Source organism: Pseudopipra pipra, chromosome 12 (assembly GCF_036250125.1).
Source record: "Pseudopipra pipra isolate bDixPip1 chromosome 12, bDixPip1.hap1, whole genome shotgun sequence".
In the NCBI taxonomy this organism is placed as follows: Eukaryota; Metazoa; Chordata; class Aves; order Passeriformes; family Pipridae; genus Pseudopipra; species Pseudopipra pipra.
In genome coordinates this window covers 2,938,607-2,960,878 of record NC_087560.1, presented here as the reverse complement: position 1 = coordinate 2,960,878, position 22,272 = coordinate 2,938,607, and the positions used below count along the sequence as shown (strand labels likewise).

General features: G+C 44.7%; 2 protein-coding genes across 2 annotated transcripts in view; one reads left to right on the top strand and one right to left on the bottom strand.

The window, feature by feature from the left end:
• The window catches only part of SKIC8 (SKI8 subunit of superkiller complex), a 110,115-nt gene that overhangs the window by 22,827 nt on the left and 65,016 nt on the right, over positions 1 to 22,272 (top strand). The gene's annotated exons all lie outside the window — the stretch shown is intronic.
• IREB2 (iron responsive element binding protein 2) lies at positions 248 to 21,736 on the bottom strand. The gene is made up of 22 exons (XM_064668385.1): positions 21,593 to 21,736; positions 20,920 to 21,009; positions 17,669 to 17,834; positions 16,426 to 16,563; positions 13,856 to 14,071; positions 12,152 to 12,221; positions 10,931 to 11,114; positions 10,258 to 10,397; positions 9,710 to 9,881; positions 8,597 to 8,697; positions 8,064 to 8,180; positions 6,754 to 6,913; positions 5,810 to 5,945; positions 5,153 to 5,237; positions 4,403 to 4,559; positions 4,007 to 4,131; positions 3,603 to 3,707; positions 3,190 to 3,332; positions 2,159 to 2,306; positions 1,948 to 2,070; positions 1,251 to 1,436; positions 248 to 659 (listed from the first exon to the last, which is right to left on the bottom strand). The coding sequence occupies exons 1-22, from the start codon at positions 21,609 to 21,611 to the stop codon at positions 549 to 551; spliced, it is 2,892 nt and encodes a 963-aa protein (XP_064524455.1). The 5' UTR covers positions 21,612 to 21,736; the 3' UTR covers positions 248 to 548.

Below are 22,272 nucleotides of genomic sequence, written 5' to 3'. Positions count from 1 at the left end.
CTGTGATACAGGATCCCACGGGCCTCACGGGGACTGCTTTTTGTTCAGCCCATAACCTGAAGAACAAGAAATTCAAAACTCTGCATCTTTTTCAAGCTCCAGATGAAAAAAAAAATTTCTGTTTGGCCTTTAAGATTCCAGGCCATCTGCTGCTACCCTTAAACCAACAAACAGATTTACAGGTGCAAAAACTGAGCGGAAACAACTGCAGAAAATCTTCTTACGTAAGAATCTTCAGCACAATCAGTTTCAGATTTCGCATAGTTTATTTACAAAATGGTCTGATAAAACATCCCCTCCATACTTACAGCTCTCTGCCACAATACACATGTTGATTTTAGCAATGTTTAATAGCACCATTAGAATATTATTTAAAATCAGAAAGGATCTTGTTGCAGTTACAATGATTCACAATCTTTTACATCCATGGACGAAGTAACTTTGAGCACACTAGGACTGTTTGCAGTTCCACAGTACAGATTCCTGGGTTCACACAAGGCATTTGCAGAGTTACCAGTTATGCAAGGTACCCAGACAGTCAGTAGCTACTATAAGAATCTTCGAGCCACAAAGTTTAGACTTCCACCATACTTGTATAAAGTTATCTCCATGTTGTTTTCAAACAAGGCAATCACGCTGAATACTTTTCCAGTGCTCGTCTTCAAAACAAAAGCAAAAAAAAGAGAAACTAATTAAGTTGTGCTTTCACTTCCCCTGGCTTATTACCAGCTAACATTCTAACCCCATGTTTTGTTGAACACAAGGGAATTCAACCCTCTTATGTGCCACTACAGCCCCGAGACTGCTGGGAGCAGATGGGGGCTTGTTTTAGTGCCCAGTGTAGATGGTTGTAACCAAGAGAACACCATGTCCCTAAGGTGGCACCACCTGTGTTCTGGGAGAGCCAAAGCCTCTCTCAAATCATCACACCCTTGTCTTTAAAAGCACCTGAATGAGCAACAGCTCAATTCTACCCTAACACAGTGCCCAGGAGAGGGAAAACAACACCCAAAAGAACAATCAGGTGCTCCAGGTTGTATACGAAGTTGTGTAGAAAGAACATGTGTGTGTGTGCTTTGGGAAACTTCAACAGCCATGCCAACCTGCAGGCAGCACTATAAGCTTACCTTCCAAGAGAATTAAGTCTTGTTTTTTCCTGCTTTGCTTCCTGTCATCAGGACTAACTTATCTTTCTCTGCTTTCAATCGTCAGCACGTTCAACAGAGAAATTAAAAATATTGCAAAGATACCTTAACATCCACAGTCATTCTGGGCAACAGCTCTGGAGGGAACAATATGGAAAACTGCTCTTTGCCAGTGAGACCCAAAGTGCTCGGGTTTTCCCCGGGACGAAACTGCAGTGGAGCGATGCCGATCCCAACCAGCTGACTCCTGTGGACCTTCTCGAAGCTCTCGGCCAGCACGGCTTTAACCCCCTGCAAGAGAGCAGCCAGCACTGTGAGACCTTCACACACAACTTGTGTCCAAAACCCTGCCACCAAACCAAGAGCAAAGACAGCACTTTACACCAGTCCTCTAAGTGCACTGGAGCATCTTTTAGTTTTACAGCAGAGGGAAGCAAACAGGCCAGAGCAGGCCCACGGAGTGTGACATGGGGCTTGTCACAGACAGTGACCTCGTTGGGGTTAGCAGGACATGAATCAATGGCTGACTGTTATTATTCTGAATATTAGTGGAAATCAGTCTCCAATAGTGAGATACTGACCACCCCCTGGAGACCAAAGAGAGGTCAGCACTAGATAAATGTCTAATTTATCTCAAAGTCTGGTACCCAAGAGGGTAAGTTACATAATTAAGAAATTCTGACTTATCCTGACTAGTGATTCTTTCCCATGAAGATTCTAACAAAGAAAGCACATGATGTGTTTTTAGGTACTTCCAGAAAAAAACAAAACCACACCCCAAACCCAAACAAACCAGCAGTACCAGTAAAAAAGGCCCTTTTGCAGCCCAGTCTCTTGAGCTCCCCAGTCCATACTTCTTTCCTGCCAGAATAATGACAGGAATGCCTTCCCTCTGGTACAGCTCCGCTGCTTCAAACACATCCAGCTGTGGAATGGCAAAGTGACACAGTGTGAGTGACTTCTAAACCTGCTCCCCCATCTCAGAGCAGCTGTGCAAACAAAGGCATTCCTACCGTTTGTCCTGATGGGAAGTGAATTGTTTTAGGAGCTGGTTTTCCTATGAACTTATTCAGAAGCTTGATGTTTGCAAAGGTACCTCTTGTCATGACAGCATCATTACCTCTTCGAGCCCCATAAGAGTTGAATTCACGAGGTGTGAGTCTAGAATAAAAAGCAAATTGAAGAGGGAATCAGTTACTTTAAAGGTTATCCAGTTAAAAGGATATTATGATTTTTTTATAATTATTGCAGCATATCTAAGTCTTCGGTGCAAGATGTAAGGAACTAGTCCTCCAAAGATGTAATTATTATAAATCATGAACAGCATGTGTAAACCACTGCTAGATTACTCAGGAGGAAAGCTGCAATTTTAAATTGATTTTCTACAACTTCATTATGAAGCGCTACAAGAAGTGTGGTACTTCCAGGAGAATTATGGGCAGACAGTTCTAGGAAACAACCCAGCTCACTACTCCTCTTACCATTACCATCACATCTATTAACAAGCCTTGTACCAAACTGAGAGCTTTACTCATCAATCAACCAACCATCCTGGAATTAAAGGCCAATTTTTTTTTTTTCTTTCCTGCAATGAGACTCCTTCAGACTGAATGTAATGGTTAGAAAGATGAGTCCACACCATATTCAGTTAAAAACTGGGCTTCATTTTCTTAAACTGACCTGTTAAAAAAGATCTGATCATCTGTGCATCTCGCTGCTCCCGAGGCCAGTGACAATGACTAACCTCAGCTAACAGACCAGGCACTGATTTGTCCATGAGGACATCAGTTCTGCCCTGCATTCCTGTGGCAGCAGCTGTTACTGTGGCCAGGGCTGTGGGGAGCAGCTCTTTAGGGGGTGTCTCAGTGTCTGCTGTAACCTGGACAGGCTGCCCAGAAGGTGATGGCTTTGGGCTTCTCCCCACACAGTGTCCCCTTTCTGCAGAGGGGCAGCTCTCAAGGCCAGCAGCCCTGCTGCTCAGTTCTCTGCCTTGTGCAGCACTCCTGTGCCACAGCAGGGGCTGGTGAAGGTGCCAAGTGCTCACCCTTTGCTGGTCAGGTACTTGGCAGCAGCACTGCTCCTGGCAATGCTCCCAGCAGGGGATATGTGATCTGTGGTGACAGAGTCCCCCAGGTACAGCAAGACATGGGCGTTTTCAACTGGCTGGGGTGCAACTGGTTCTTTGGCCTGAAGGGGCAGGGGAAAGAACACAAGGGAAAAGAGTGTAAGAAACATTTTCTTCCAAGACCCTTAGAGACATAAAACATATCTGCAGTATATGAAGGCACTTTGATGTACAGGCTCCGCTCATTCCAGAGACACAAACAGTATTTCAAGGACTGAGAAATATTAGGGATAATTAAATTTGTTACTTAAACACCGAAGATTTACTGGAATAGCCATTCCTTTACTTCAATGCAGTGCATATCATCTGATGGATAGATTTGTTGTACTTACAAGTTTATCAAAAAAGGAAGGACATCTGATATAAGTAGATTTTGAATCCCAGGGAAATAAAGTTGACTCTGGTGCTTCCAGTAAATTCCATCGTTTGTTTCCTTTCTACAAGAAAGAAAATGAATCAAAACAAACAGAAATTAGTTAATTATATTTTTACATTCAGAAACCAAAGACTTACTGGTGATTTTCTATTACTTACTATTATTTCATAAATAATTTTCTATCATATATTACAAGTTACCTCACTGGATACTATTTACGAATCACTTTTTAATGCCAGTATCCCTCCCACTTAAAGCCTTGGAAGTCACTGATAAACCAATCACATTCAACTGGAAGATACTATGAAGCTACAATGAAAAGCAACCTTTAAATTATGGGGAATAAAAGACCATTCCTACCTCCATCTTTTCCTTCAATTCCTTAAACATGGATGAGATCACATACTCTTCCTCCACCGTGTGAAGCTCTTTTCGGGTGGGCCAAATATCTCGTAAGTAAATACTTTTGCCATTAAAGCCAATGCCTGAGTAAGATTCCAAACAGTTAAAAGAATAAAACACGAGCCTTCAGATTTATATTAGAATATAAACATGTACACATTCAGGCCTTCAGAGATGGTACCAAACAGGCAACGAATTTGAGCAGTGGAATGGATGCTTTGCTTTAGCCACAGGTAGCACCACACAGAGCTGTGCTTTCCCCTCAGGCCCCCGGGCTGTGGGGCTGAAATGCACGTGCAGAGCTGTCCCCACGTGCCCTGCATGCAGAGTTGGAAGCTGTAAGCCAACACTCACCCAGAGGCTCTGTTTCAAAGTCTATCCTGACGGTGCCTGCGATGGCATAGGCCACCACCAGGGGGGGGGACGCCAGGTAGTTGGCACGGACACAGTCGCACAGGCGGCCCTCGAAGTTCTTCGTGCCAGACAACACTCCACAGGCAATGATATCACCCTGAGAGGCAGAGCCAGGTGTACTGTTACAGCAATTTGTGGTGCTGGTTTGGGTTAGCTACATCAGATGTGCTTTAGCATTCCACTTCAAACATTTCCTCTAACACTACAGCTGAAAGGCAGTTTGCTCTCTCCCACTACCCTTCTCTTTTTCCCTTCTGACCCTCTGATGTGTTCTCCTGTCCCTTCAGTCAACTCCTCTCCTGCCTTTTATTTCTTGTATTTTTCTTCTGCTTCAGAAGAGGAAAAAAGCTGCAGCTGTTGAGACAGTGCTGGTTAAAGTGATTTGAGTCCACAGCTCCTTAAAAACCTCCTCTTCGTTTATGACACAAAACCCACACGTTGCATCCTCCATAAGATTAGATCATATGTATTTACTTTGTAATTTCCAGCTGAATGCTACAAATACCATTTATAACATTTATTATACACAGCAATGAATTGTCAGGTCTCTCTGACTTGCAAATGTGCAAGAACATCATGCAAAGCCCAAACCAACAATGAAGTGTATTTTGCATGGATTGCTGTATTTCCTGATTTCTTAACTGGGTGGGAAACTCATTTCTGTATTTAATAAGCCAGGCAGAGCTTTACCTGTTTTATTGCATTCCTGATGGCTTCTGGCAAAGGGGCCGTGTTCCCAACACAGGTGGAACACCCATAACCAACCACCTCAAACCTACATGGGAGAACCAAACAAGTCACACATTCCATGGTCACAAGCAATTTGTCAGCAAAACTGCTTTTTCTTTATTAGCAATCCCTAAGATTTTTTTTTCCTTTGGCAGTTAAAACTCTTTAGGAGGTGAGCAGCAGACGTTACATCTCACTGATGCAAGGCACAGCTGGGCACTGCTGCAGAATTATGAGCATAATCTGCTGTGGAGCAACCAAAACCATGCTGAACAACCCTTGACAGCAGCAATGTCAAGAGAAGACTAGTACAGACTGTCCTGACAAATTTGCATCCAGCTTCCACTTTTAAAATACATGATCAAGTGCATCCTGCCCTGCAAAACACTTATAATCAAGGAGTTGAGTACTGAAAAAACAGAGCTCAGATGGGGTAGAGCTACACATAGTAAACTGTAAAGTGGGAATACAACGGGGCAAAACAATTTTAAGTCAGCAAGTAAAATGCAAATCTATGAAGAATTCTCCAACTCCAAATGAACAGCAATCCTATTTATCAGCTGGTACAAACCCCCTGTGCACCACGTGCCTCAAGCAGCAAGGGGAGCCAGGCCTTACCCGAGCTTGCTGAGGTATGGCAATACTCCACTGGAACTGAGGTAATGTGTAACCATGCCACTGCCTGGGGATAAACTTGTTCTGATGTAGGGCTTCACCACCAGGCCAGCCTCCACGGCTTTTTTGGCCAGGAGTCCTACCAAACAAAAAGGGAAAAAGCCAAAGAGACAGATTATGATTTGTATATCCCTTTATATCCCTGAACACGACACCTATGTTGCTACCTTAGTTAAATGAAGCATAAAAACCCACAGAGGATTAGACAACTTCCAGTTTATTAAATTATTAAAGCAACTACTGGCCTGAATAAAGTTTCTTAACTCATAATAATAACACACAGGTTTTTGTTCCCATTCCCATTTTCTTTTCTGTAAGGAAAATGTCTTTCCCATGTTCTAGCTGACAGTGCAAATCCACTCAGTGTTAGAGACTGGCCACAGAGGCCCAAAGGGAAGCTCACCTTGGCCACAGAGGACCTTAAAACATGAGAGCAAAGTGTGACACATGAGCTGTTCCAGCAAAACCATCTGCAGCTTGTGAAGGTGCAGCAGATACCCCTTAAAAAGTGACACATCAACTGTTCAGCAATGCAGAGTTTCTGTCCTGTTCCGTGGTGTTCCAGCTCATCATCACCCAGGACAGGCTCCAAGCTAAAGCCCCCCTGTGCATCAACTGTGTCACCTGACAAGAGCCCTGCAATTGCTTCCCTGCTGGAGTACTACCAGGTGTAAATATTCTTAATTACCCTCTTTAATACTGCTTTATGGCACAAACTTGGAGACTGTATTGTGGAAAAATAACTTTCACTAGATCACCTCCAGAACACACAAGTTAAGGCTACAAGTCTGTAGTTTCAAACCTTTAGGTCGAGTCACTGCAGAGAACCTCCAGCAGTGAACACATGGGGCACCACAAAGGCTGTGGGCTGTGTGCTCCTGACATACCTGCAGCCAGCATGACAGAGGGGTTGCAGTTGTTGGTGCAGCTGATCACTGCAGCAATGACCACACAGCCGTGGGACAGCTGGTATTCATTTCCTTCATACTGAACAGGCACCGTGTCCTCCTGCTTCTCAGCTGCAATCTGGAACCCCTTCACACCACACTGGGGGGCAAAGATACTTGTTAGCAGCTGCTGCAGTACACAAAGGATGAAAACAGAGAGACCAAGGGAAGCCTCACCTTGAAATAACACTCAGCTGTGCCATTAGGAACCTTCAAACAGATTTTACAGGCAGCCCTCAGTTCACCCCCCTCTGTAAATACACTGGTCTCATCCTTCCTTCACAACTCTGCAGCTTTAACTCTGCAGCAGTTGGGAACAAATGCCAGTCTACAAGTGGCTGATGCCACAACTCACTCCCTGCTGTCCAGCAAAGAACAACCCCTTATGAGTCCCTGTCTAATCCTACACAACACTTGTTGCTGAATTAGAAGCATGTCCAAGATTAACTGTAAGAGTATGGTAACTAAACCAGAGTAGGTAATTAGCACTTCACACTCTCACCTGAGTGCTCCCAGCACTCAAACATCCTCAGGGGTCCCTTTCAAGCTCAACCTTTGCCTTCCACAGTCAGCTCCCACTTCCTCCAGCACGACTGACCACTGGGTCACAGCCTCAATAAAAGCCAAAGCCAACAGGATGAATTCTTACTGACACTGCTGCCAGTCTTGAACTTTAGTGACAAACACTAAAAATGAAGGTACATTCCTGTATTGGCTGCATTCTTAGAAACCTGAATACATCCCTAACCAAAAATAATACACCTTAGAGTAAAAACATTCACTCTGTGAAGTCGAGTTAAGCTGTAAGCAAAAATCATTTGCTAAGTTAAGAACCTGGAATGCTGCTTAGCTACAAATCTTGGCAGTCTTTCTGAATCTCCTGTAAGATATGATGAGTTTTCTCCTGATAAATTCTGTCGTGGAAATCAAGTAATACACAACTGTTTAAAAAATCCTTGAAAAAGTGAAAAAGTTTCACAAGCTCACACTGTGTATTACCTAAAGTTCTTCCTCCCTAGCAATCTAAACTGTGACATTAAGGATATTTGGAAGCTCATGTTCCTGCCAAACCACTTATGATTTACCAACTACTACCCTTGGGACACTTGTCAAGCCAGAACAGAACACCCTGGCCAAGCAGCTGTGTAGCAATAAGGAGGGTCAGCAGCTGTGCAGGGAACAGGCAACATAACATTGATTCACATGGATTGCAGGAAATACCTTAGGAAGAGAACATCAGTGGTACAAACCTTTTCATTTAAGCAGGCTTGGAAGTCACTCTTCATGTTATTAACAGCCACTCTGTCTTGGGATCTCTTGGGACCACTGACATATGGAATTATAGAACTTAGACTAACTTGCACTACCTAAAAAACCAAGGAACAGAAAGCACAGGCATTACCAATCCCAGCCCAGCAGGACATGGATGTGGAACTCTTGTGAAAAATCTGAATGTTCACAGACATTTAGAACTCTGGGCTTCCATTTTCAAGACCACTCACTGTAAAAGGCTACTTATCTTATTCCAGGGGTTTCAACATGATCCTTAACTTTTCTACCATCCATAAGATTCGAGAGTGACTGAAATTCAGCATCTGTTAGTTGACATAATGTTACTGCACTTCCCTTATTTTCCCCACCCCCTCTTATGTTTTGCAAATAAACTCTGCTTCTTGAAATGGTGAGTTAATACATAACAACTTTGCTGAAAGCAATGCAAGCCTGTTAAATCCTCAGCAGTTATTTAGGAGAAACAAACCCCACCAAGTCCTTTCCAGCATACCTGGGAATAGTCAGGTTCTCTGGAAGAACTCTCATCATTTCTAAATAACTTCACAGCTTTAAGATATGCTTCCATGACTTCAAGCTTGGCCTTGTCCAAACCTTAGGAAGGTGATTTCAAACATGAGAAGAGTCACATTAAAGACATAAGTAAAACAAAACACACAATTTTCAGAAGTTTAGATTCTTAAGTGTAACATTCAAAGTACTTTTTTTTTCAAGCACACCACTTCCATACCCCAACCTCCAGAAACTATTCAGGAATGATACACAATTTAAAACATTTATAAATGATTATATTTTTTTCTGAATTAGCTTAACTTGTCTTCTTACACCAAGGAATAAAATAAGTTATTCCAGCTCTAGCAGTTGTGACTCTAATTAAATTTACAGATGTGTCCCTGAAGGCCATAAGGCTTTTCTCTGTTAAGATTTACTGGTTTAATACAGACCATGTGCTGAGCTGACAATAGGCAGAATTGCTGGCTACTGTTTGGAAACTGTTCATTTGCTCTGCACTAGCCAGACAAACATATTTGCTGTTAAAAATATTTAACTCATTTAAAACTGAAAGATTTCATTTCAGAAAGGCTCCCTCATGAATGAGCCTTTTTTGGTATCTGCAGCAGCTCGATAAGGAACTGTCATTCTCCTTGTTTAGCCTGAAATCATGAGCTTCAAAGGGAAACAATCCACTGGGAAAAAAATCAGGGATGTGATTTGTTCTGCAGATTCACTCCTTTCTAGTAATCATTTTAAATTTTGATCCTGCAGGGAATCTACAGGTGGTTAATGGATTCATTTCAAATTGAGAAGACTTACATTCCATACACATTTCAAAATGTAACTGAGAATTTCCTTCATACTTTTCTTTTAAAGGGTGTTTTCAAAAACAAGGGCTGTGGATGTTCAAAAATAACATCATGTTCATAAATCAGATATTAGACAAATGAACCAGACTGGACACAAACCCCAAGTACAAGTCTAATTATACATTAAATCCACATCAGAACTCTACACAGTGTAAAAACTATGGAGTTCTAAGCAAAAAAATTGTATTACCACAAATCAAAAGCACAGTTAGAAGGAATCACTATTTTAATTTCATCTTTACCTGTATGCTTTAAGTGCTTCAGTGTCACATTATCAACAGGGAAAAAACTCAGAATAGCACCATATTCAGGACACATATTTGCTATTGTGGTTCGGTCTGCTACAGACAGCTGGGAAACACCACTCCCAAAAAACTCCACAAACTTTCCAGCCACCTCAGCTTGCCTCAGATGCTGTTGGAAAGAACACACAACAACACTTGTTATGTGCAGAGGTACAATGCAAGCCATGTTTGTCACAACAATTCATGAGTCACAAATATTTAATATAAAAAGCTGAAACCCTAAGGCTACGTTTGAAAAAAAAATTATTATAAATGACTTTTTAGTGAAAGAGGACATGTAAATAAAATGACTATAAGGGTAAAGAAAAACCTGCTACTTCAAAGGACTAGTAAATAAAAATAGTTAAGAGATTATTTGTACCTTTCTGCACTGCCCTGATCAAAGGTGCACTAAAAACACTCCTGGTGTTTAATTCAGGTCTCAAACGCCACTGGTGCTACTGGCAGCAAACTCTCTCTAGTCTGAAAAGGCATCAAACACTTACCTTTGTAATGCTCAGAACAATATCTATGGAGGTGGCAAAGGGGCTGACTGTGCCTGTGAGCTCACAGCCCACCACCTCGGGCAGGGTGAGGGTGAGGGGCATTCCCAGCATCACTGCTTCGGTCTCGATGCCCCCGACGCCTGGAAGGGAACAGCACAGAGCTTCCCTCAGCTTCAGGGACCAACACTCTGCATGCTCAGCTCCTAACAAGCTAAGAACACCCTTTCTATTAAGCCTACAGGCTGTGACAACAAACATATTGCTGCTCCTCTTGCAAGTGAAGGACATCCCTCCATTCCCCACACGGACACAGCAAGAAATGCAGGAGTTGCGTTAAATCAAAACCCAAAATTCAAACCAAGCACGACCACTGCTCGAGTTAAATGGCACAGCCAGGCAGAAAATATTTCATATCTAAAGCTAATTTTCTGAGAGAAACCTTCATGCAAATTTTTGTTGTACAAACAGCACTTATTTGAATATCAGCTGGTTTTTGGCTGTTTTCTCTTTTAATTACAGAGTCATTTCTCAGTGGAAAGAAATGTTAGTCAAGATTGCTTTTAGACAAGAAACATGTAGAAGAATAATTCAAGAGTCTGTTATGCTTGAGATAGGAACATGCAGCTTTAGTGTGGCTGTCCAAGTGCAATGAAGTTATTCTGAGCATACTTACCCCAGCCCAAGATACCCAAGCCATTTACCATGGTTGTGTGGGAATCTGTGCCAACCACACTATCGGGATAGAGCAAATCCTTAACTTCAAAAACAACTTTGGACAAATATTCCAAGTTCACTTGGTGAGCCGTTCCAGTCTCAGGTGGAATTATGGAAATATTCTTGAAAACCTTTGAACTCCACTGAAATGTTTTCAAAACGAGAAGAAAAAGAGTTGCATTTTTTTCAGAGGTATATTTAATTCTTAGTACATAACTAAAAAGGCAAAGCTAAGACACAATAAAGGAGTCCCTACTATTTACCCAGGGGGTTTTTGCTCCTTTGTCAAACAGAGGCATCTGATCCCCCTGGATACATTCCTAATTATCAACAAAACCACTCACTCGACTCCTGTGAAGGCTCAATCAATAATTCATACCTACCTTTCAAAAGCAGGGCAGCAGCAATCTCTTACCTTCCAGTTCACACAACTTATTTCAAGCCCACCTAAGACTGATATTTAAAGAACAGAACCTAAGCACTCGTATTTATAGCAGAATTTATATTTATAGCATAATTGAGTTTAGGTTTGACACTCCCGAGTGAGACCACCTGCAAACTCAGGATGGTACATTTAACAGAGCTGACATGAAACTTGTAACAAGATTCAGCTTGGCCATTTCCTTCTTTAATAATGTAAAAGCTAATTTGCTTCAGAGAGAAACCTCCCAGTCTACACATATGAAAAGAGTCTTAGATCATGGCACTGAATTCCTAAACCATGTCAAATTAGTTCATATGATGAGGATCAAACTGTTGCAGGTCTCTGCCCAGCAGCAAAGAAGGTGATGCTCCCCACGGGACTTGTGCTGCCCAGCCTGAGAGCAGCCATGTCTGAACACTGCTCCCTGCTCAACACTTCCAGCTCCAGGAAGTTTTATAACAGGGCTGGAGATAAATGAACCCTTTATCCAGAGATTCATTGTGACCTAAGGCACTGAGCTCAGGAGAAGGCATTAAAAAGACTAATGCTTCATAAATCCCCGTGGACAAGAACCGAATCAGAGTAAACTTTTTCAAGTTAGAAAGCCAGTTTTCTGCTCCTGTATTAAATTCAGATTTGAGAGTCTAACACTTCCAAACGATTACACTTAAATTTATCATCTAAACCTGAACACTGGTGGACAAATGGCTCCTAAAAAAAGCCCAGAACACAAAGCCAGCAGGTACACAGACATACCTTAAAAAATTGAAGCCTCTCTCTGTTTCTGCCAAATTCCATCTCTTGATTTTTCAATACCGTCTCGGGCCTAGAAGATAACAAGTTTACAAGGACTGTCAAAATGCATTTCAAATTACAGAAGAACAAGTTGTAGTTTTAGCTTGTTTGATGAAAGACTCATTTAAGCCTGCAGGACTATTTGAAGTAGTTTATTAGAACAAAGATAATTGCTTCCCTGCAGCAAGCTTTCTGTAAACAGTAAGAAACAGCTGATTCCACGTGTGCTGCTCCTGAGAACAGGTTTATTCCAGGTATGGTTTGCCTAAAGCATCTGACCTCAGAAATACTTTAAGGGATCTATTCCAGGCATATGCTACGATACACAGAAGCTTTTTTACCCCCACGAGTTGTCTCACAGGCTGCACCCCTCAAAACCCCACACAGTAAAGAACCCAGATGTTCACTAGCTACTGGGAAAACATGCTCCACGTTCAGAACTAGCCCTCAGCAGCTGAGTAGAACATCAGGGCAATTGTGACTGTCCTCCATTCCTCCATTTCCCTCCATGCCACAATTTTTTCTTCACAAGTACTCATTTGCAGCTTCATAAAATGAACTATCTTTTCTTAGTAAGTGTTGTATTTATTAAGATACTGATAGTTGTTATAAGAGAGTAATCCATAACTTAAGAGGAATATTCTCTGCTTTGAGTAGCTGAACAAGGAAGGGAATACATTTGCTCTGTATCAGGAAGCTCTCGATTTTCAGAGGTGTATTTTACACCATGACCCTTCCCCTTCCTCCCTGCAGCAGCAGCAGTTCAGCAGCTCCAGTGCTCTGCCAGGCCCTGAGGGACAGCCAGTGTGACACTGCAGCTCCATCACCACCCCTGCTGGGCTGTGCCACAGCACCGGTGCTGCTGAAAACACCACTCCTCCTGCATCCTGCACCTGCACTGAGCAGGAATGTTCCCACATCTACAAAATTACCATGGCATTCAGCACAGTATCTGTGGGGTGCAGATTGGATCAGCTGGTAAATGCTCCACCTGCCCAGCACAGGCAGATTGGGATCTGAGCAGTCCATCCCAGCAAGGAGGCAGCTCAAAGAGGTGGTGATTATGTGTAACTGGCAGAGCTGGAGCAGCACACACCGACCTGGGAATAACACAGAAACCTGGGCAAGGCAGAGATGAGCCTCCCCTGGGCTATTACAGGGCAGGATATTTACTGAATTGCAGCCCAGTGACAGATGGACTGTGAGATCCTGTAAAGATTGGGGGATGATGTATAAGCTACTTTTAAGAGCCAGAGACTTCTGAAAAGTTATCACACAAAAGCTATAAATTACTTTCAGAAATAAACTAACGCTTCACTGATTTATTCACTCGGGTTTGCTTTCCAACATACAGAGGATTATGATCCTCTGCTTTGTTGTCCTCGTGAAGAAACAAGGGAAGTATCAAAATTTAATTTAAAAGTCACAGCCATAAGCCAATAGTTGGCCATCTGCACTGAGTTCAGTAAAGCTCCTCTTGTAAAACAATAAATTTATTGCAGACTAATTCATATCTGCTACATCTGACCTTCTTCTAGCTACTGAAACCTGCCTATGGCACAGCTGAGGAGGACAGACGCCTAAAAAAATCCCACTTCCATGAGCTGTCACAGGCAGAGCTCAACAACACACAAGGTACTGAGTGACTCAGAAGAGGTTGCATACTCAGGCACGGGCTGCAGGTGGAAGGGGCAGAGGATGGGAGTGTTCTCGATCTGCGCGGAGAAGGGCGCGGGGTGCCGGCCGGACTCGCAGGGCCCGCCCCTGCAGCCGCCCTGGCCCCGGCACGGCACCTTCCGGGGCTGCGCCCGCAGCGGCGACAGCCGGGCCGGCGGCTTCGGCACCTCCCCGCCGCCGGGGTTCGGGGCGTTCTGTATTGCACTGCAACACAAAGAGAACCACAGCTCGGTCAGGAGTTTGCTCTTCCCCACTCCCACCTGGTTTTTTTTTGCAATCCCTTCAACAGATTATAAAATATCATCTGAAAAAATAGAGTTATTTTACTACGATCCTGTTGCAAAGTAAACTACGGCTGGATAAGCTTAGTCAAGTAATGTGGCACGGTAAGAAATAATGAACAGAACCGGATTGTCCGAAAGATTAACACCACACAGCTCCTTCCATTTGTTCACAATAGGCCAGAAATATTTATAAAGAGCATTGCAAAGGCTGAACTCAGGGTTTTAAACTTGGAAGGTGTTCACACAGTCTCATCCAAACAGTAGAATCAACTTGGTTCTTTTTTTTTAAGACTGTTCTGTATGTGATATATAAATAATTGTGATTCGTGGAACAAATGGGTGATTACATCAAAATAAAACAAACGGATTGTAAAACTTAATTACACCCCCATAAAGAAATAAAACAGACCCTCACAAGGTCAAGAGGCCTAAAACCTCCTTACTATCCTAAGGATAAAATATAGTAGAACTTTAAATCTTTAGACGCCTGTTCGTCCAAGAATGCATGAATTATGACTGGTTGTAGAGATAACCCTTTTAGCTTTAGCTGTAAGAAAACCCATATATTAAATACTTAGCAAAAACCTGTAGAATGTATATGTATATGATATAATTAATATGCATGAAGTAGCTAAGATAAATACTAAATGTACCCTGTAGTAGGGGTGTGCAGATTTGGGAAACTGGTCTCATTTCTGTCACCCAGCCGGCTGCTTGCTTTTACCATATAATAAACTATTATTTGAAACTTATAGAAACTCGAGACTTTGTTTATCACATGTACGTGTTCTGTTAAATCCACAGAGGAACGGTTACAGGCAAAGCTTTCTCAAGGAAAGAAATGTAACTTTATTATTTAATTAGGCTTTTTATCATAATTCTCAAAGATTCAGATAAATTTTATACACTATTCAAGTCAGTCAGAAGTAGGACAGAAAAGCTGGAGTTTTTTTTTTAAAATAAAGTCCATACAGCACAGTACCCTCTATTCATACAACATGCAGTCTGTGCAGGAGAGCAGAGAAAGCCTGTAAAAAACTAATGACTATTTACCTCTCAGTAATTACCAAATCACATATCTGCAATTAAAGCCACTGCTTTCTCCTGCTTTAGTTACACAGGCAGATACTCAGTTATCAGAGAGCAGGAGAGTGCTGGCTCAGAGGATCCCTCGTGTAAATGCCACCCCAGCCCAGCAGGCCCTGGTCTGCAGGAGGGGGAGCTCTGTGAAAGCAGCACAAACCACCCTGCAGGGAAGGGCTTCTTATCACAGCCCAGCAGCTGCCCAGACCCAAAAGCTTCCCAAGTGATGATGCTACAGAGCCTGGATTTATCATTACAAAGCAGCACACTGAGACCTCTTGCCAATGCTTGGTCTGCCTGATAATTTTAGGCTGGCCTAATTGCAATGGAATCAGCTGTCCCTGCAGACACAGGCACGGCCAGAGCCCAGCACTGACACGGCACATCTGCAGCACAGCCCATCACTGCAGCTTCTTCCTCTTCCACCACCAACCAGACTGAGATCCTGGGAGCCCTTGGAAGGCTGACAGAAATGACTCACACATCCATGTCCATCTGACCACAGGCCTCTCTTCCCCACGAACTTTTAAAATTCCCAAACAGCCTGAGCAATTTATGCAATTTTTCATGAGTTTGGAAGGCTCCACGATGGAGGGGCAGGGGAGAAGGTGGAGGGAAGCCACATTATTTAGTGTTTCCTTCAGCAAACACTGAATAAAACTCAAGTTGTTCCTCTTCTACAGTATTATGTTTCCAGCAAAGGCAGCCCCGGGCTGTGTTCATCACATCACTGCCTGTCAGACAAGGAAAACCACACTGGTAGTTTTCCAGTCCTCATACTTGTCCAGACTTCTCCAAGTACACTTATTCTCTCTGAAAATATATGCAGCTACATTTATCTGTTTGAACAATATAAACAGAGCAAAGCAAAATTACAAACTCCCTCTGCCTCATCCTCTTGAGACATATTATTTTCTGGAAAGCATGCCAGATCCTGTTATTTCAGAAAAATCCTGCCCAGAATTGGGATTATCAGTCAGCTTCACCCAGAATGCCTCACAAACATTCTTCCTCTCCTTCAAGAGTGTTAATTTAGCCATTTTTATCCAGCCTTTTTTCAATTACCACCACGTCTCATTGCAAGGATCCACCCAGGATAAATGATTTGATGGGACAGTACCAGGACCTGAATGAATCCACACCTCAACTGTCAAACAGAAATGTATAGTTTGTAAAAGAAAAGTACATTACCATTTGCTGAAATCAATCTGCAGAGAATGGTCAACAGTGAGATCAGTGGGGCAGGCAGGGTTGACTTTCACAGGATCTCCTCCAGCATTTCTCACAGCTTCCCTCATGGCAGCAAAATCCACCATCGCTGGAATTCCACTGACAGATGGAAAAACAAAACAGTACATGAGACATGAACTCACCAAAACACACAAACTTCTTTTTAACATTATTTAATTCTAGTTCTAGCTAAGTCTCATTTCAGATGACAACCCCCTGTTATTATATTCTCTCAGTTTTAAAGGGCTTGGACCATTTGTGAAGCCAGTGGAGTTGGTTCACGTTCCCCTCACGTGTGAGGACATGAACACAGAACCACCTCAGACACAGCCACAGTTCTCGTGTCTGGCTGTGCTTCCCTGCAGAGCTAATCTTCAGATACTCCTTACCTTTATGGTGGAACCTTGCTGTACATTTTAACACCTCAGCAGGTGTTCTTTGTCTAACAGAGCCACTTCTGAAGCTCATAGCATTTCACAAAACTATTTGTGTTGCTATGACACGGATAATAAGCACACCTGAAGTACAAAGCTGAGAGGGGGTAATGTTTATACAACACAGAACTACATAAACCTCACTGGCTTTGCCTGCTAAGCAGAAGTTACCTCAAATTTATTATTATCATAATTCCTTTTTTTAATTATCTTGCTTCTTAATAAATAGTCAGTGAGACAGCTTCAGTTGAATGTTTGCAAGTTGCTGAAGGACTGCCCTTTCAGCTATGTCAGAGTCCAATCACAAAGAAAGTTAATATCCTAAGAGACTGCTTTTTAGATGTATGTATTATTCATGATTCAACTGGATTACTCATTGTGGAGTAAGCAATATTTAATCTTCAATTATCTCAAGCAAGAATTCCATGTATTTCAGTGAACCGTCAGCCATCTGGCTACAGCCAAACATCACCACTTCCATTTGTGTTCTGGCTCTTATCCTGTGAAGTGTTCCTTGTGGACCAGCACCTTCAGCCCTGCCAACCTGCCCTAAAGCCAGGGCACCCTATGGAACAGCTCCTGCCCTTGCATCATATGGAACTATCACAAGGAATGCCCTGAACAGCAGAAGCAGTGCACAGGCTTCCATGGAAGAGCAGACCCCTGGGTATCAAAGGTGAGGTGTGATTTATTCCCAAGGCCAAGGGCTGCACATCAGCTCAGTGAGTTCACACAGGTGCCTTCAGGGCTTTTGGCGCTCCCACACTTACGTGAAGTCTTGAAGAACAACTCTGGCAGGACAGAAGGGCACTTCGACATGGTTCTGTTTTGTTTTCCAGTCCAGGATGTTCATGGCATCCGTCTCCTTCACCAGGAAGCCGTCGCAGTTGCGGACGCTGGACTCGAAGAGCACTCGGATGGAGTAAGGCAGAGTGTCTGGGGAGCAGGGACACAGTGACTGCAGCACCTGCAGCTTTGCAAAGTTACCATCCCCCATTGCTGAAGAATTCCACTTTGCTAGGCATTGGAAGGCTGAGAGCTTCAGGAGCCTGCTCTTCCAGTTGCCTTTGGGTTTGATCTTCCTTACACAGTGTGGACCAGTGAGCTGCACAATGTACATCCTGCGGGAGGTGAGTTATCCTGCGGGATCTGAATGGGAGACACCCACAGCCTGACCCCCCTGTGTGCACACAGTGACACTTAGGAAGGGATGTTATGCTGACAGGGGAGACACCAGGAACACAGAGCTGGGATTATTGATCAGAGCAGGCCCAAAGCAACTGCAATTAGAATATTCAAACCCACTTCTAACTGTAAATGTCACCATTGCATTACTCGAGATATCAAGCCAAAAGCATCCACTGCCACAATATTCTTTTAATAAACAGTGACATGAAGACCAGAAACTATTCTGCCACGTGCCCTTTTAAAATGAAACCACTTCATAAAATATAAACAAGGGCATTTCACTAAATGTAACTTGAGTTAGTTTGCTACTGATCTGAATTAAGGTACTGACAAGCAACGGTTTTCTGGCAGGAAAAAAATAGGGAAATGAAAATATAATGAAAAAAGAGACAAGTTCAAAAAATCCCCAATGTCACTATTCACAGCACAGAAACAAACAAAAACTGAAACAAAAACAAAATCAAGGTTAATTGATTCCTCCCCCAAATCCCATTATTTTCAGCATCATTCAAGCAATCAACTTCATGAGAACAGGGAGAAATACAAAAAAAGTTAGTTAGAAGGAGGTGAAAGTTAAGTTCAGGCTTTAATAAAAAAAGGTTAGAATTGGTGGTCTTAACCTAATCCAGAGGTTTCTTCACAAACCATTAATACAGAATTTGCTGACTCTGTTCTCATTGTGTCTTTCTCAGAGATTATTCATTGTTGTCTAAGTAGACAAGTCCCTATTTCCAGTGTAAGATTTGGGTGAGTTTGAGTATAAAGATGTCCCCAGAACCACATCTAATGACCTGTCATGCCACCCCTCACATGATTTCCAGGCCACGTTCCCAGAAGGGACTGTTTTGGTTTCTCATGGGTTACCAACAGCAGGCAGTGACAAACCCACTGCCCCAGGGCTGCTCAGCACCAGCTGTGGAGAACCAACTGCTCCTCTCCAGGAGGCACAGCGAGCTCCCAGCTGCAATCCCGTGGGCAGTGGGGGCTTCCCAGGATCCAGGACATCTCCAGAAATGGGATCACATCCAGCACAGGGCCCTCCAAGAGTTCTGGGACTGCTGTGCCTGCCTCAGGTGCTGTGGGCTGGCTGCCCCTGAGGGACACAGCGAGTGAGGGCTCTGCAGCACCCACCACCCCCAGAACTGCAGACAAGGGCAGGCCTGACTGAGAAGCACCCAGTGAGAGCACAGTGAAAGCCCCAGGGTGCAGGAAGGGACACTGGGACTGGATACAAGGAAAAAGCAGCTCACAGGGAGGGTGGTGAAGCACAGGATACAAGGGGGGGGAGTCTCTGCCCTCCCAGCCTTACAGAGCTCACTTGACAAAGGCTCCCCACAGCAGCTCCAGACCCAGCAGGAGCCTGGTCCACATCCCCACGTCCCCTCTGCCCTAAAGCCTTCTGAGCTCTTTCAGGTCCCCATTTCTCTGTAACTTTTAAACACTAGAAAATCTCCCTAGAAAACTGGCAAAGAAATCAATTAACATTTACACTAGCAATCTGATTAACATAAATAATTACAGCCAGAAGCCCCAAGGCAGAGGGCAAACAGGTAAAACTGAAAATGTTCTAGCAACAAATGCAGAGAGCAATTCCAGAGGCTGGATTTGCTACCAGTGCTGCCCCACATTGTGTCTAAATGTTATTTAATACTTTGCTGTCTTGTAGTTAACATGAGGCTTCCAACTTCTGCACAGAAGTTTCTACTGGAAGACGAAGACCCTCTTAATCCAAATTCCTGCAAGCTTTTTCAGGAATACCCGTTGCTGCTCCAAGATTTATGGCACATTTTAGCAGAAAGTGGTATCTTGTGGTTGTATTTCCACTCCTGTCTTGAGGCTTTTCAAAAAACTGCTGTGGAACTGCCTGGTTTTGTTACCACCAGGGCACTGCTTCTCCCTGGGCAAAGCCACCAGGAGAAACCTTCTCCTTCCTTCAGTTGTGCTTATCTGAAAGATTAACTTTGTTACCACAAGCAGGACGAATTTGCAAGAGCCCTCAGCTGTTGCACAAAGTGTCAGCAGACTCTGTGCCCTGTGCTCCCCTCTCTCTCCCCTTCAAGCCACAGGGAATTAATTATTGTGTCAAATACCAGTTTAAAGTGAAACATCCACTGGTAATTTTTTTACTCAACAAACACATCACAAATCCTGTGAATACAGAAGAATTCAGACCTTGCCAAACTGAAAAAAAAAAAAAAATCCCAAATGCCTCTAGTAAGTACCTCACCTAAGTATTTTAGTTTAACATGAGAGCAAAGGGAGAGAATAACACAAGTGTGTTTTGATTCCCTGCTCCAGCTGGCACTGGGCAAAGCTCCCTCCCCTGGATCCCCTCCCACCACATGTGCAATTGGGAGCTTTCAAAAGGCACTGGGACAGGCAGACCCAATAAAGGCCTTTCTGGCACAGACCACTGTCACATACTAATGACAGGCTGGGATTAAACAAAGCCTCCCCTTCCTGCAGCAGGAGCCATGTTCTGGCAAACACAGACTACGTGAGGCTGCTGGGGAGGTGAAACCAGAACTCCACAAAGCTGCACAAAACTACAGTAAAAGCTGGTTCTGTTTCTGAAGGAGTTCTTTGTCACTTCACCTTTTTTTCCAAAAGTGTAATTATTCTGATTTGGAATATTGCTGAAAACTCCAGCAACACCCCAATGAAGAAAATCTCCAAGTATTACCCCTGCCACCTTCCTAAAGCAGTGAGAAAGTGGGAAACGCTCGGCTTCCAAGCATTAGGAATTGCTGCCTGCATCCCCCCACCCTGCAGGGCAGTCAGGGCGCCCTTTGCTGCTGGTCCCACCCCAGTCACCCCCCAGAGCACCACATACCATACTTGGTCCCTCCGAGCTTGGACACATTGTAGAACTTCTTCTGGGGGTGGTTTTCCAAAGCTTCAATGACGGGCTGGTAGGGGCTTCCTGGGGAGGAAACAAACAGTCACAGACAGCAGGGAACGGGAGCTTCCAGCGCCCACGGAGCACTCACAGGAAAAAAGATTTTATTTCTGATTTTACCAAAAATAACGTTCCTCTGGACTGTAAGTAAATGTAATACAGACAGGCTTCTAAACGGATTGAGACACCTCGTGATGCAGGTGTGTGACTAAGGTGGATTTTAGAAGCACTTGCAATAGCAGGTGCACACGGGTCACGCAGGTCACGGGCACAGCCCGCACACACCTGACCTTTGTTGTCTCGGTTTGCCATCTACACACAGGGCAAGGCACCGGCGCAGATAACAGAGCCGGGGTTCGGTACCGCGGGAGGCACAAAGCGCTGCCCGCCGAGCCGGCGTCATGCGGCCGAGGGACAGAACGAGCCCCGCCGCAGCCATTAGTGCACAGAATAAATACCCCGGGGGGGGCGCGGGCAGCGGGGCGGGGACGGCGCCGCCGCGCCTGGCAGGACCCCCGCGGCCCGGGGCTGCGGCGCTGGGCGGCGCGGAGGGCGAGGCGCTGCGTCGGGCCCCAGTCGGGGCGGCCCCGGGCCCGCGGTGACCGACCTGCGCTGGGAGGGTCCATCGCCGGCCACCATGTCCGCCTGAGGGACCGGGGGGGCGCGCGCCTCTCGCGAGACTGCGCAGCGCCCCGCCGCCGCCGCGGCACGGATATCGCGAGACTGCGCCCCGCCCCCGCGGGGGGACGGATCTCGCGAGACCACCCTCAGAGCCGGGCAAGAAAGGGCGCAAGATGCCGCGAGGCTTCGCAGAGAGGGCGGAAGTACCCGAGGGAGGGCAGCGGCCGCTCTCGCGATAACAGAGACGGCGAAAAGGGCGGGGCCACCCCGTGGGACGGGCTGGGGGCGGGGCCGAGGGCGGGGCCGAGGCCGCCCCCTGGCGGCACCGAGCGGTACGGCGGGAGGGAGCGGGTGGGACAGACCGTGTGACAGTGTGACAGTGTGACAGTGTGACAGTGTGACAGCGTGACAGCGTGACAGTGTGACAGCGTGACAGTGTGACAGTGTGACAGCGTGACAGTGTGACACTGTCCCTGTGACACTGCCCCCATCCCTGTGGCACTGTGACACTGCCCCGTCCCTGTGTCTGTGTCTGTCCCTGTCACATTCCCTGCCCTTGTCCCTGCTCTTGTATCCCTGTCCCATTCCCTGTCCCTGTGTCCCTGTCCCATTCCCTGTCCCTGAGTCCCTGTCCCATTCCCTGCCCCTGTGTCCCTGTCCCATTCC

Bases quoted from the DNA above. Each gene is read 5' to 3' on its own strand.
- IREB2 (XM_064668385.1), bottom strand. The intron at 9,882-10,257 runs GTAAGTGTTTGA...TCTTTCCAACAG, and splicing joins TTGTTCTGAGCATTACAAAG to CATCTGAGGCAAGCTGAGGT. The intron at 8,698-9,709 runs GTAAAGATGAAA...CACCTTCCTAAG, and splicing joins GAAGCACTTAAAGCATACAG to GTTTGGACAAGGCCAAGCTT.